General features: G+C 42.7%; 1 protein-coding gene across 3 annotated transcripts; it reads right to left on the minus strand.

Moving 5' to 3' along the window:
- Positions 1–283: 283 nt before the first annotated feature.
- RIOK3 (RIO kinase 3) lies at positions 284–13,529 on the minus strand. Of its 3 annotated transcripts, none has more exons than XM_083187521.1 (14): positions 13,511–13,529; positions 13,085–13,259; positions 10,310–10,431; positions 8,211–8,356; positions 8,012–8,119; positions 7,653–7,762; positions 5,228–5,371; positions 4,988–5,115; positions 4,062–4,244; positions 3,369–3,528; positions 3,041–3,121; positions 2,794–2,883; positions 1,847–1,954; positions 284–1,300 (listed from the first exon to the last, which is right to left on the minus strand). In XM_083187521.1, exons 2-14 carry the CDS (start codon positions 13,121–13,123, stop codon positions 1,181–1,183), a joined length of 1,539 nt encoding a protein of 512 aa, XP_083043647.1. In that variant the 5' UTR covers positions 13,124–13,259; positions 13,511–13,529; the 3' UTR covers positions 284–1,180. The 3 variants fall into 3 exon arrangements, with proteins under 3 accessions (XP_083043647.1, XP_083043646.1, XP_083043644.1); XM_083187520.1 differs by lacking the exon at positions 13,511–13,529 and adding an exon at positions 13,342–13,489; XM_083187518.1 differs by lacking the exon at positions 13,511–13,529 and having other exon boundaries at positions 13,085–13,484.
- Between the last annotated feature and the right edge of the window lie 679 nt (positions 13,530–14,208).

The raw sequence follows: 14,208 nt of genomic DNA on the forward strand, positions 1-14,208 counted from the left end.
ATGCAGTTTATAACATGAAACTAGTTTCTAATTAACCCACTGCTTTACACCATGGAACAGGCAAGTAGACACTGGCAAGATAATAACCACAGAGCACATTTCAGGCAATCACCTCTGTAATACAGCACTGGGACTTGTGACTTTTTCACTAAGCAATTAATTTGACAGAATAAAAAAAGTATATCTGGAAATAGCCAGGATATCTTTAAATTAACCCAGATGTCAATCAATATTAAAGTTGTGTCCAAATACTAAAAAAAAAAAAAAAAAAAAAATTGCCACACTGAATCCATGATGCTTTATTTTTTCAGTCACCCTATTACAGCACTGGATAATCAACAACTACTTTATTAGTTGAGCTATCTAATTACTACACACAGTTACTAACAAAACAGCTTTATAATAGGGAGTATAAAATGTTGTAATAAAGAAACTATTAAGCACCATTTCCTTGTATCAGCATGTTAGAGGACAGAGAAACAAGCAATAGCACCTATTACAGACAGATAAAACATTGCTTGCTTCTGCAGACACTGCTAACAAGCCAGGTTCATTCAAAAACATAATATGGATAATATGTTGAGGCTACTACATCATGTAGTTTTGTGACAGAAACACATGTGCTGCTGACGCCTCATTCTATAGCCCAGTATAATGCCAACACAGCAAATTACATTCACCCAAGGTCACACATATCTGGAAAACTTCCTGGTCATTATCCCATAACTCTTCATCATATGAAAATGAGCTCACTTGGTATGGAATAAAATGGACATCATGATGGCTTTGTCATCGATAAGCCCATCTGATGTGCACGTTCTGCAAAGAAAATAAGCCTTTTTTTTCTCTTTTTTTTTGCCAGTCACCCTAAATACACAGCACTCCATTCATGCGCCATGACTTGAAGAAAGGGTTAAACATTTTAGCTACAGTTAAAAACCATGCACAGCGGTATCAGCAGATGATGGCATTTTGGCCTCGCTTGTATGCAGGTTACAACCAGATGACATCCACTATCGGGGACAGTGTTCTCTAGGGTGCGTGGTGATCTGGTTCAGCGTTTCCAACCTGCATTAGGCAGGGGTAGTAACCGCTGCAGTAATGCTGTCGGAACACAGCAACCGATTTTTCTTCCACTTATTTTGCTTTATTAATTCTTAGTGCAAGCATCACACAAGGGCTATTCATCATATAATCTGGGAGGGCCGTCATCATCGTCATCTTCATCTTCGTGGAATGCAGAGACCTTTTTTCCATGATTCTGAACATGATCTTCATTCACTTTTTCCAAAGCTTCAATCTATAGGAGGGAGTTAAAAAAAAAAAAAAATAATAGATCAAAGAAATTCGACACGGAGCGTAAACGAATAGTTTTTCATGTTTAATTGCCAGTAACACACTGACTGCCCCCAGCATGATGGCCTTCGTAAACAATGTGCTCCCTCGTCAATCCCATGACATTGATTAGAGCATGTGGAAGACATCACCATTTTCCACAGCTTCATATTAAATATCCAAGGATGTGCTCAGTCTGCCCAAAGTCAGTGACCTTGAAGAGAGGTGCAGCATTACCTTTGTATACACCTGAAGAACCAACCAATGTAACAATCATTAGACAAAGGCAATAAGTGTCAGCCAAAAGACAAAGCTTATGAACAAAGCCATGGAGATCAGCTTTCAAGGTGCACACTGCAACCAATGAACAAATTCCCTTTCAAGGGATATAAATATAAAATAGGCAGGGCCTACCCCCAACACTGTATCCCCCCGTTCCCCATTTAGCACATGTACACGTTCAGAAGCACCATACAACTACTAGGGACACTTTAGACATTACATCATTTACCTCTGCCAAGAAATCCACTTGATTATCAGAAGTAATATTCAAACCAGACACCATATTGAAGAGTTCACGTTCATTTAGGGCCTCAGAAACACCACATTTTTGGAAGAACTAGATCAAGAAAGAGAACATTTCTTTATTTTAACTCCATACAGAAACTTGTGAACAACTTAAATCATGCACGAGAGTTAGGTGCCCAAATCTGCATTGTAGAAACATTAATCTTTGACTCCCTAGGACAAGTTATGCTGAGCGGTATCTTTCTTTCTCATCTAGTGAGTACAAAGTGCACTTTGGTGGACCTCTGTGGGGGCCTTGAGGCAGGTCAGTGAACGTACCGAAACGTCAGCCTGCAACCCACCGTTGTGCATTTAATCTAGTTGGTATGTGGCATTAAAGATTTCTCTGCAAGTGCCCTCATATTTATTGCAAATGTATTGGATTAACTGGAACTACCAGGATATCGGAGTTTTGGCACCCTGGATGTATATTTGTTAGATATCACCAACATTTCTAGAATACTGATACTGTGTGATATATATGTATTGAATAATAACAGAGAGAGTCAGTATTTTCTTGTATATGTGCTTTAAAAAGGGGCACAGCTAGTAAATTAGTCTACAAGAGAAGCAACTCCACCCTGGTACCCTCAGCTTTAGGTCATGGGGATTTTCTCCTACATGTGTTAGAAAGGGGTCATTTATTTAGACGGCAGATTGTCCACATATAGACAATTATTGTTTAATGGCATTGTGAAAAGAGATAATACCAGTGAGATGGAGGAAACAGAGAACTGCACATGTACTATGTATGGACAATTAAAGAGTCAGTCAAAACACAATCATTGTCATACAGGACAGGACGATATACCATGAAAAACAGCTAGGCTTAAAGCTTTAAAAAAAGAATAACATAGTATCACTTTACAAAAGGACCTAGTTCTGAAGTACCTGAGAGACATTTCTGCAGTCCCTGTATAGAAACTCCAGTCCATGGGGATGAGTAGGCTCCACAGACTGACTTACATCGATCAGCCACACCTGCAGACAGAACACGGAAATGTTATAACAGGAAGATATTTCTACCATCCACTAATAGTGGCCAACGTCTTGCTACACAGCAGATAAAATACAATTCGATTTTCTGATTCAATAGCACCACCTCGAACAACTACCTTAATAACCAATTCACACCAACCTTCCCATCATGCCACATCATGTTATATTCACTCAGATCTGCATGAACCAGGCTACACTCGTCATAGAGCTGCTTCATCATCTGAAAGGGAAAATAGATTACGGAAAATAAATCAATATAAGGATTTAAAACTTTTTTTTTTTTTTTTGTAAAGGGTTATATGATCTTTAAGAGCACAACAAAGCATATTCTAATATATGGAAGAAAAGCAAGAAGCAACACCCCGATTAGGCTGCAATATATAGTAATTATATCCGTCACAAAACATCTGTTCTGCATGTCATAAATAGAATTCATGTCAGTACTGCCAGGAGAACTGAATACTTACAGCAAGAACCATGTAATAAGCTGCTTTAGAGTCCTCCAGGCCAAGCTTGGCTTCTTTTAGAGTGGGAGCAGGCATCTGATCCTTTCCAATAAAGGACATGACCAAGATATGCTTCTTTAGCATGACTACTTCTGGACAAGGAATGCCAGCTTTCGCCATCCTGTACAAATATAGAAGCTATTTAAAGGAGAGGGAGATGCCAACACACAGAGATGGAATACACAACAGTATGGAGAAAAGGGCACCTCTTTACAATTTATTGCTATCATTTAATGTGAGCATACAAAATATTTCAAGTAGGCCTCCCATTATGACAGGAGTTCACGGGGCCACTAGAAATATTGTAGATAAATAGGAAGTGAAATGATCATACTAAATCTATGGGAATCATACAGGTGACCAGCGGTGGGGATGCTGGTGGTCAAAAAAAAGTGATGCCGGCATCCTGATTGAGGAAATTCTGACATTGGTCAGGTAAATGTACATATGTATAGGTGTAACACTCAAAAACGTGAACCTTCGGCAATCTAGTTATTATACTACACATCCCAGCATGCCCTGCAACAGTTTTAGCATGGCCAAGTAGCAAAACTGTAGCAGGGCATGCTGGGATGTGTAACTCAATGACAGCTAGAGGTCTGAAGGTTCCCCATCCCTGGTGTAACACCTATCTGTGTAAAGAATTCTGTATACCTCTTCAAGTTGTGCTTCTCCTTCTCTGCCCACATACGAATGATCTTGCGTGGATTCAGCTTGCTGAAACGATCCTTGAATCTGTAATCATCTTTTATATATTTGTCCCTGTTCTTGAATTCATTCAAGGTGGTCTTGTATACTTTGAGGGCACATTCAGAAGGCACTTCCTGGTCTTCCATACTTCAAATAAAGATTAACAATTGTAAAAAAATAATCAAAATGATGTAAGTTTAACAGCAGTTTGTTAACAAATGAAGGTGCCAATTTTAATTCACAGAATAGCTTCACCCAAATCACCCATTTTCTTAGCAGGTCCCATCCCCACCATCCTATTTCCAATGGTGACCTTATTAAGGCCGGGGGAGACTGTTGTAACTATGTATGTGCAGGTCTCTGCAACATAGGGCCGGTTTTAATAATGCCCAAGTTAGAGGGATCCGGGACAAACACAGACTTCTCTTTTTAAAGCGGCAATCAATACAAAGGCAAAACCATGCCTTGTAAAGGATTGTCGCTTTAAAAAAAATCAAAGTCCAAGTTCGGCCAGGAACTCGCACCTCCGGCCTTATATGTTGGAGACCTGCTGAGCACTTGCATACTAGATTTACCACTTCTGGGGGTACATTTACTAAATGTCGATTCTGATCAATTTAAAAAAAAAAAAAACAATCTTAAAATCGATGTTGGACTTCCTGGGCTACAACATACAATTACTAACATTTGTACATGTACAATCCAATCAAAAGGCAGAATACATAAAAGTATGTACAGTGTATATTGATATAAACAAAACTTTTGCAGAGATGTCTTTTCCAACAAATCGCATATTAATAATGTAATTTCCATTCATCATTAGCTACTGCAATCAAAATTTGGGTAGAATTTGACACCGTTTATATAAACTATAGTGGTTTTGCGCATACCTTCCTCCATTAGCGTGAAAGACAACAGACTCTTTCCCAGTGCTCACACAGCCATTGATATTTTCCAGAACTCCAGCATTCACCATTTTATACAGCAGCAGTCTGGTCTTCGGGTCCACTGCTTTCTCCTGCACACATCAAAAGGAGAAAATCAGACCAAAATAAATCCCACAGAACAACATCTCTGTGACAAATGGTTAGCTATGGGGCATGTGGGGAATAAATAGGAGTGCTACTTACAGCAGTAGAGACCTCCTTCTTGTCATGCAGTCTGGCACTCTTGCGTTGCTCAGAAATAGAGTGCTGCTTTAACACGTTAAAAACCTGGTTGGACAATTTCAAATCCATTCCAATTCCATCTCCAACTTGAAACTCTGGCGTAAACTGGAAGAGACAGTTAAATTATTGCGGATATAAACAACAGTTTAGTATATCTGGTTTAAAAAATGGGACATTCTAAGTAAAAAAACAAAATAGGGCCTTAGTGCAGTGGTCCCCAAACTTTTTGAATCACGGCACCCTAGAGTATTAGAATATTTTTCACGGCAATACAAGGCCAAAAGTTACTAATTTCAGGAATAATATTAAAAACATTGTGATTCAATTGTTTTCCTTAGGTCCACTTATGTGGTGAGAAACATGATTCACTTCTGTTTACCCACGTATTCTTAATTGGAAGCCACAAGCACTGATTTAGCCTATTTCATTGGCCATAAATAACTTGTATTGATTCTGGACCACGAACCTGAGGCACCCCTGCAAGTGCTCCAAGGCATCCCAGGGAGCCTAGGCGCACAGTTTGGGAACCACTCCCTTAGTGACTTGTTAATATTCTTGTATTGGAGAATTTGTAGCTTGCCTTGCACTGTAGAGTGTGCAAACTCACACATGGTTTTCTATGCATGCCCTTGCAGCTGCATGCACACTGTTTGGAGAATTTGTAGCTCGTCTTGCACTGTAGAGTGTTCAAACTCACACATGGTTTTCTATGCATGCCCTTGCAGCTGCATGCACACTGGTTAGCTCTATTTTCACACAGTATTTTGGAGTTTATTTACTAAGACAGAAGTTCTATTGTAGATGGGATATTGCTCATAGCAACCAATCACAAAATACTTATTTAACAACTTACAGAACATAGAATCTAATTGGTTGCCCATAGCAACATCCCATTTGGAATAGAAATCTAATCTTAAGGCCCCCAGACACTACTGCAACTTCTCCACAATGCTCCTTGAACTGCCCGGCTCCTTCCCGAGTAGCAGGACCGCATACGATACACCGTATGTGATCCTTTTTCCCTAGGATGTATCATATGTGACCCGACAAATCCCTAGTGCAGCACTTGCGATCTCCGGGTCCTATCCGATGCGCACAATATCGCGCATTAGATCAGAATTGGAGATAAAACACATATGATTTGACACTTTCCACCAGATTGCTCGTCCCGATCCATCTAAACCGGGTGAAAGATGTCTACAGGTGCGTCCTATTATCTGGGAGAGCAGAATAGTGACGAAGTACAGTAGGCATCCCTGTTAGGCTGGAGGCTGTCACTCCAGTCCTCAAAACAGGGAATAGCTCACAAAGCAGGCTGCATGTAGATTCATTTTGTGCATTGTAGTCAGTGGCTGCCAATTTTTGGAAGAACAGTCCTCAAGATCCAGTCCTACTAATGCCATGTTACTTAAAGCTCCAATTTGACACCATGTGTGTCCTTGACATGAAAAATACAAAAATAGAAATGAATTAAATGGCTTTCTTGTAGTTTTCATTTCTAGGATAGTCAACTGGGAAGTAGACTTCTTCAGGCAATAAACGCCCAACCCTGCAATGTGAAAATCTTTCAGCAACTGGTGGACTAAAGGTCCTTACAAACAGAGCGGCTTTCCCCCTGCCCGGCGCCGTCAGCGGGGAGAGGACAGCTTTGCATAGCGCAGTGCTATGCAAAACCATCCTCAAAGTGCTCATCTGCTGGTAATACCAGCAGATGAGCGGCTTTCCGGGCAATGATGCGGGAGCACGTAGCAGCACTCACCGCTCCATATACAATGGGCGGCTTTGAGCTGAAAGCCGCTCAAACATGCTGTTTTGAGTGGCTTCAGCTCAAAGTCACCCAGTGTGTATGGGCCTTAATGGAGATAGCCTGACTTCAACATGAGGGCATCTCCACTGAACCACAACATGAGGGCATCTCCACTGAACCACAATAGAGAACTAATATGATCTGAGGTCATAATATCTATGGGGTACATTTACTAAAACTTATAAAAATAAAGAGGATGTTGGTCATAGCAAACAATCAGATTCAATGTATCATTGTGCTATAGCATCCCCCCCCCAAAAAAAGATAGACAAACGGATTTGTTGCTATGGGCAACAACACCTTTTTATTTTTAAAAGCTTTAGTAAATAAACTCTGAGGGTTAAGTTTAGCTGTTGTGAAGTTGTCGATTCATATTCCTTTTTGTTTTTAGTGTTAGACTGTTTGCTGCTGTTTCTGCTGGAGGCATCAATAACATATAAAATGGAAGTTTCCAGATAGACACAGAGCTATAGCGAAGTTGTCTCTGCTCAGCCGCTGGTTTTTCCCAGTGTCCCTCAACATAAACACTAAAATCAAAGTTTTGAAACCTCGGAAGACAATGGCAAAACCTATACTTACGTTTTCCATACGGGCTGTATTCTTCCTGCCACACACCACCTCATCATGCTTAGTTGTAATGTCTTTCCCTTTTCCTACAAATCCCTTCTTAGGGGTCACGGTGGGCTTATCTACAGAAGGAAAATAATGATCTCAATTAAAGTGCATAATATCATGCAAAAGGTCTGTGCAGAAAGACAGCAGCAGGTTACAGAATGTGCGTGAGGACTGCTCAGAACTTCCTCCTTTGTTTGCAGAAGAATTAATTAAATACAGCAAGGGAAATACCACAACCATGGAGACTGGTACAAGCCTTACCAAGAAAGAGTCATTGTTTTCTTACAGTAACAGTTCAAAGGGAGTTTTGTCTTTGTCCTTACCGGCTTTGTATGGGTCATGGCGTGTGTCCTGCCAATCTACTTCATCCTCTGAACTATCACTGTCCTCAGAAGGGTGCACCTTGCGGTAGTTTTCAAATGATATGGAAACTAATTTTAAAAATAATAATAATTGCAGTCACTGCACAGATATTTGGAATGCCCATCTCTGTACTAATACCATTACATGTATCTCCATTACCTTTACTGTCACCATTAAATTTCTTCTCCTCTCTTCGCAGCTGAGCATCATACTCTTTGTCAAACTGTACTTGCAGCATCTGAGCCAACACTTCATCACTCGATGTATCAATGTTCTCCCCAGTTAAGAAAGGTCCATCATCCAAACTACGGTAACAAAGTTTAAGCAAATCCTGGGATAAGTCACCAATTCGAAAGCGAACATAGTTTAACAGACATAGGGTCAGATGTATGAAGCGGTGTTATAGGACGAGAAGGGGCATCATCGCACTGACCCAAATCGATGCAGCTATATAAAAGTTAGCAGGTTGATATAAAAGGCAAATGTATGAATGGTCAGCAGCACTGACCGTTCCACCTCCTGCAGCTATCGACTTCGACAGCTGCAGGGTGGCAATGCCCTAGCCCCACAGCAGGGAGAGCGCTGACCCCGCTGCTGGCTCTGCAGGAGATCTCACATGAGGAGAGAACTTGCACATGCCCAGAAGAGTAGGCCGGGCAGACAGAGACAGATGGGCAGTATGAGCTGCTGCACTGTCTACAGTAGGGGGCTTCCCCAGGGAAGTTTACACTCTCCCGCTTCAGCAGACAACATGTTAATACATCTTGTCAGTGTCCCTTCCTGCTTTGCCTAGTTAATGAGGCGAAGCAGGGAGCGTTATAGTGGTGCGGTAAGTGCAGCTCTATAATACATCTACCCCATATTACCTTCAAACCTACATAACCAGATTCACCTGGTGTTCTCAACTACCATCCTTAAGTATCAGCCACAGATCATGTTTTCCATTTTGACGGTCTAGAACTACCCAGTTTGTTTTATCCCTATTTCCAAATGTAAAGCGCAACACGACTTGCTGATCTATAGAAGAAGCTGTAAATAAATAAATGTACCACACAGTAAACATAACGCAAGATGCTGCAACAATGGCCAAAGCCACCATTGCAGTTTTTACAAGCCATTAGTCTTAAAGCATAAATTAGGCTTAAGGCCTAACCAGGAGGTTTTACTTTAAAAACGTACACTTTAATCTAAAGTCCCATACACACGGTCTTTGAGCTGTTTTTTTTAGCTAAAAAGTCACCCAGCGCGCTTGGGCCAACGATGATCGCGCATGCACGCTTTCACATCATTGCTGGCAGCCGCCACTCATCTGCTGGCATTATCAGCAGATGAGTGATGGGGTGGACGGTTTTCTATAGCGTCCTGCTATGGAAAGTCACCCACCCCCCGGGAAAAATCGCTTAAACAGGTGAAAAACACACACTGAGCGATTTTCCCCATCATCACTGTCCATAAATCACCCAGTGTGTATGGAACTCAACAGTTATATTGCCAAAATTGTGCGGGTGCCTGCAGATCCAAGACCAATGCTTTTGAACCAACATCCACTTCGATGAACTGCATTTGTAATCAAAATCCCTGACAATACCATCAGCGATGGGCAACGCAACTCTGGGAACTGTAATAGCACATAGCAGGAACACAGTAAAAGGTGTCGGAAATGTTCTGATCTGTAGAGTGCTTTAATGTGTCTCCATGCTGACCTTAAATGTCTAGATCCTAAACGAATGGTAGCTGTAAATTGTACTCATCTAATACTGTAGGTCATTTAACTTTATATTATTTTTATAAAAAAAAAAAAAAAAAAACCACACACACACACACACATCAGAAATGAAACACAAAACAAATTTACAGTTTGAGATCACCTTAGATCTTTAGCATTATAGTACTATAAACACACATTTTGGGATTGACTATTGTATCATTCCTAAACCTAAATACGTAGTGTTCATTCTAGCACCCTCTATCTTTGAAAACCCATGCAGTTCCTCTTCCCTGCCTGGGGTGTCGCTGTCTGCTGTGGTGTTTCTAGCACAGGTCTGGTTTGCATATCAGTGCTGATATACAGACCACACTGTGCTTGAAGCACAACAGCATACAGCGACACCCCAGGCAGGGAAGAGGAACTGCATGGGTTTTCATAGATAGCAGGTGCTAGAATGAACACTATGTACATACTATAAGAGTACCTGTCCAATCTTTCTGGTTGCAGCACAGATCTAGTAATGTAGCAGACAGCATGAAATATAGCTTACAGTGCTTCCTGTGGGAGTACATGGCTCTCTTCCTCTATCTGGAGTTCTCTGGCCAGCTCCTCGCTCATCACATCTGCTAGGGAACAGTGACTTACAGGCTTTTCAGCTAAACCCCAAGGGCTCTAAAAGAGAAATACACATGTTTAATCATAAGGGGACACCTAAATAACACATTGTCAGATAGCTTAGAACATTAATTTTGCTCTGCTTAAGCCCAAATCAATCCATTTATGGCGGGCCTATATAATCGGGAATAGGGTTCAAAAGGTCAGGCCCCAGCAAATAGAATTCTAGTAAGGGGGAGTGAAAAACAAAAAAATCTGATTCCATGACACAAAAATAATTAGTGGTAATAGAAGAACAATTGCCAGCCACTCTTTAACAGGTTACCCTGGTACAAATTGAGGTTAAGGAACAATAAAAATAAAAAAAGGTTATGTGTCATTAATTACAAACCATGATTCATCTAGAAACTCCCAATATCTCACATGACAGGTACACAAAGCAGAAGCTATATAATGGAGTGGCGTCTCAGAACCTCTGAGCTGGGTGGAACCTGATCAGCCGGCTGACAAACGTCACCAGAAAGGGAGGAGGCCAATGTCACCTAAGTAACTCTGACACAGCACTAATAGTGTGAGGTACACAGTTCAAGAACAAATAAAGGCATAAATGTACTGTAGCTCACTAGAGCCAATTGTAGGTGAAAGACTGCAAGATAAAAATAGGAGTGAAACCCATATATTCTGACCCAAAAACATACAGGATACCAACTATGCAATACATCAGTTATAGGTTACTGTAGAGAAGGGGTTAACAACATGTAAGGTAAAGATCCCCAAGTGCTGTCCACGACATTGTTTTTGGGGGTCTTAGTTATGAGAAATAGATAACATCCTATTAGGAAATCACTAAGTGGTGAGTGGTCCTAGTTATAGGAGAAACTACAGGTCACCTCCTGTGGTCCTGGGCCATTACACATTCATGGGACTCTCCAGTCAATTCTATTATACAGTAACAGAACAAGTCTGGGGACTGGTAAAGCAACACTTGCAATGCAATAAATCTCCTGGCAAAGGTTCTAGAGCAGATGACTCAGCTACACCAATTTGACATGGGAGGTTATTCTACTCTCACAAACCGATAGTAAACGGCTCCAAGACTATTTACGAGACTATAGATTAATTCCATTGTAGAGTGATTCTTTTAGAGATCCTTCTTTTTGGGATGCATTTAGCATGCTGGTGATAGGGATCTTGGTGGCTACTACATCAGCACCGCAACACCACCATCACTGGAGATGTTGACGCTGGAACCCCTTTCATAATCAAAGGGTTGCCAGTGTTGGTCTTCTATGTATTACCATACTAGATGTGGAGCTGGATAAGCCTGTATTGCTTAAAATTTTAATTGGGAGTCCCTCTCCTTTTAAAGGAAACAATAATATGGCCTTATGGTTTGAAGTCATTGTGTGCTTAATGTAGATTATACTCCCAATGAATTGGAGGTACTTGTTTCCTAGCACGGCCACAATCGTATGGATCGTGTACCTTTAAGTTAAGGTACACGATCCATACGATGGACCCGATTTCCTTTGAAATCAGGTCCATTTTGCCGGCTAGGAGACAATATCGGGGGCATCGCGTCGGTCGGGACCATTAACATTGGTCCCGACGTGACCGACGCGATGCCCCCGATATTTCCATAGGCTTCAATGTTAAAAAATATTTTAACATTGAAATCGTGTCGGGAAAGGTAAAATATCGGGGGCATCGCGTCGGTCGGGACCATTAACATAGGTCCCGACGCGATGCCCCCGATTTTTCCATAGGCTTCAATGTTAAAAGATTTTTTAACATTGAAATCGTGAAAAAATGTGAAAAATGTGAAATGGGCCAATATGACCCATTTCACATTATAGATGTCCCCGTCGTCACCCCACGATAGACGCCAACCCGAAGCGTGGCGATCGCAGCGAGGGGCGGCGGTGCGCGTCCTCCGACCTTTTCATTCCCCTACTATCCACGTCGGCGTGGAGTTGAGAATAGAATAGTGTGGCGAGCGCAGCGAGCCACCGAGCCTGAAGCGTGGCGAGCGCAGCGAGCCCCGCGAGGGGACGCGTATAACTTCACAGGTATACGCGTCCGCTCGCCACGCTTCGGGCTCGGTGGCTCGCTGCGCTCGCCACACTATTCTATTCTCAACTCCACGCCGACGTGGATAGTAGGGGAATGAAAAGGTCGGAGGACGCGGGCTCGCTGCGCTCGCCACGCTTCGGGATGGCGTCTATCGTGGGGTGGGGTGGGGTGTACGCCGTGAAATTTGGGGGGGTTGGGAATATTTTACATTGAATCCAATGTAAAATCGGGTCCCAGGGACCCGATTTACATTTCATTCAATGAAAAAATCGGGTCGAAAATCGGTCGGTCGCATGCGACCAAATCGCATGCGATGCGATCAAATCGCATGCGATGCGATCGACCCGATTTTTCCGACACGACCACCCCGATGTAAATCAGTGTGGCCGTGCTAGGAAACAAGTACCGAATTGGATATGTGAGATTGGGAGTACCATCAGTTATTTCCCTTATTACATGTACATATAGCATACTGGCATGTAATGTAAGGACGTAGGTAGCACACGATCAGTACTCTACACTACATTAATTATAAATTAGGAATTATGCAACTGACCAGGAACAACAGAAAGGGGGGGGGGGGGGGGGGGGCTACTGCAAATTATCGTGGGTGTTTTGTGTTTTCAGGGTGTCTCACCGGCCGGGTCTCGGGTGTTATGATCCCCACTTGCTCCATCTTCTCATTCAGGCTCGGGCTGGAACCGGGCAGTTGCGGGATGGCCGGAGTAGCTGAGTGTTCGGGACAGCTGAGTGTGCGGGGATGTGCCCGGACTTGTCAGTCACACGGAGAGTAGCGGCCTGGCTGTTGTTGCCTGTAATGTAGAACCCGGAATATACAGATGGCAAATGTGCTGATCGTAATGACAGGACAGCAGCGGGCAGAGTGGGCTGTACAGGCAGAGTCCGGGCGGCGGGTGTAACAGATAAACGGCGGCGGCGGTGGCACGAGTCACAATTCTATCAGAACCAGCGACGTCTCTGTGTCTCCTCCTCACGCAGTATCGTGCCTTATGTCACCGGCGCGGTGCCTGCTGGGAAAGAGCTCTGTCTCCCTCCCACGTACCAGACGTCACTGCCGGAATGCCAGACCAGTGACGCACTCCCTCCTTCTCTCCCCGCCTCTGAGATTAGAGCGACACGTGACATTTTGTCTCCATTGCCGTGCCCGTGCCAGCCGCCCTGGCCCGGGCCTCGCGCTGGAGGCACACATGTTGCACGCACGGGTACATGCGGCAGTGATACAGCTTTAGAAAGATGGCTGTAAGGGGACATGAACGTGTGTCTATATGCGTCTTCTAGCGCTCAGACCTCCCCATGATGTCATCGACAAACTTGCTCCTAAATATAGCCCTGGCATGGTGTTGGAAGATCAAAGGTCGTCCCCATGGTCACTGATGTCAGTGGGGTGTGGCATGGTGATACACATACACGGCTGTTGTCATAAACATGACACCAGTAGTACTATTTTTCTGGAAAATAGGTTCAGGACCTCTGTGAGGTATCTACAAAAACATTATATATATATATATATATATATATATATATATATATATATATATATATATATGCATACCCTCCAACATGATCCATTCCATTAGGTACAAAATGCTCTGTTCCTGGACTTCCCTGTCAGTGTCAGTTACAGAGGTTGGACTGCAGCACAGTCCAATGTTCAAAGAGGGGGGTCATATCAACTGCCAGTGACTCCAGCACAGTGATGTTTTGGGTGGCAGTAGGTGTGGCTCCCCTTTTTGAATATTG

This window comes from Crinia signifera, chromosome 5 (genome assembly GCF_055691185.1).
Source record: "Crinia signifera chromosome 5, ASM5569118v1, whole genome shotgun sequence".
Lineage (NCBI taxonomy): Eukaryota > Metazoa > Chordata > Amphibia > Anura > Myobatrachidae > Crinia > Crinia signifera.

Coding starts and splice junctions, on each gene's coding strand:
- RIOK3 (XM_083187521.1), bottom strand. CDS start 13,123: ATGGAGCAAGTGGGGATCATAACACCCGAGACCCGGCCG. Junction 5,116..5,227: donor AGAAGGAGGTCTCTACTGCT/GTAAGTAGCACT, acceptor TGATGTGTGCAG/GAGAAAGCAGTGGACCCGAA. Junction 3,529..4,061: donor GAGAAGCACAACTTGAAGAG/GTATACAGAATT, acceptor ATATTTGTACAG/GATGGCGAAAGCTGGCATTC.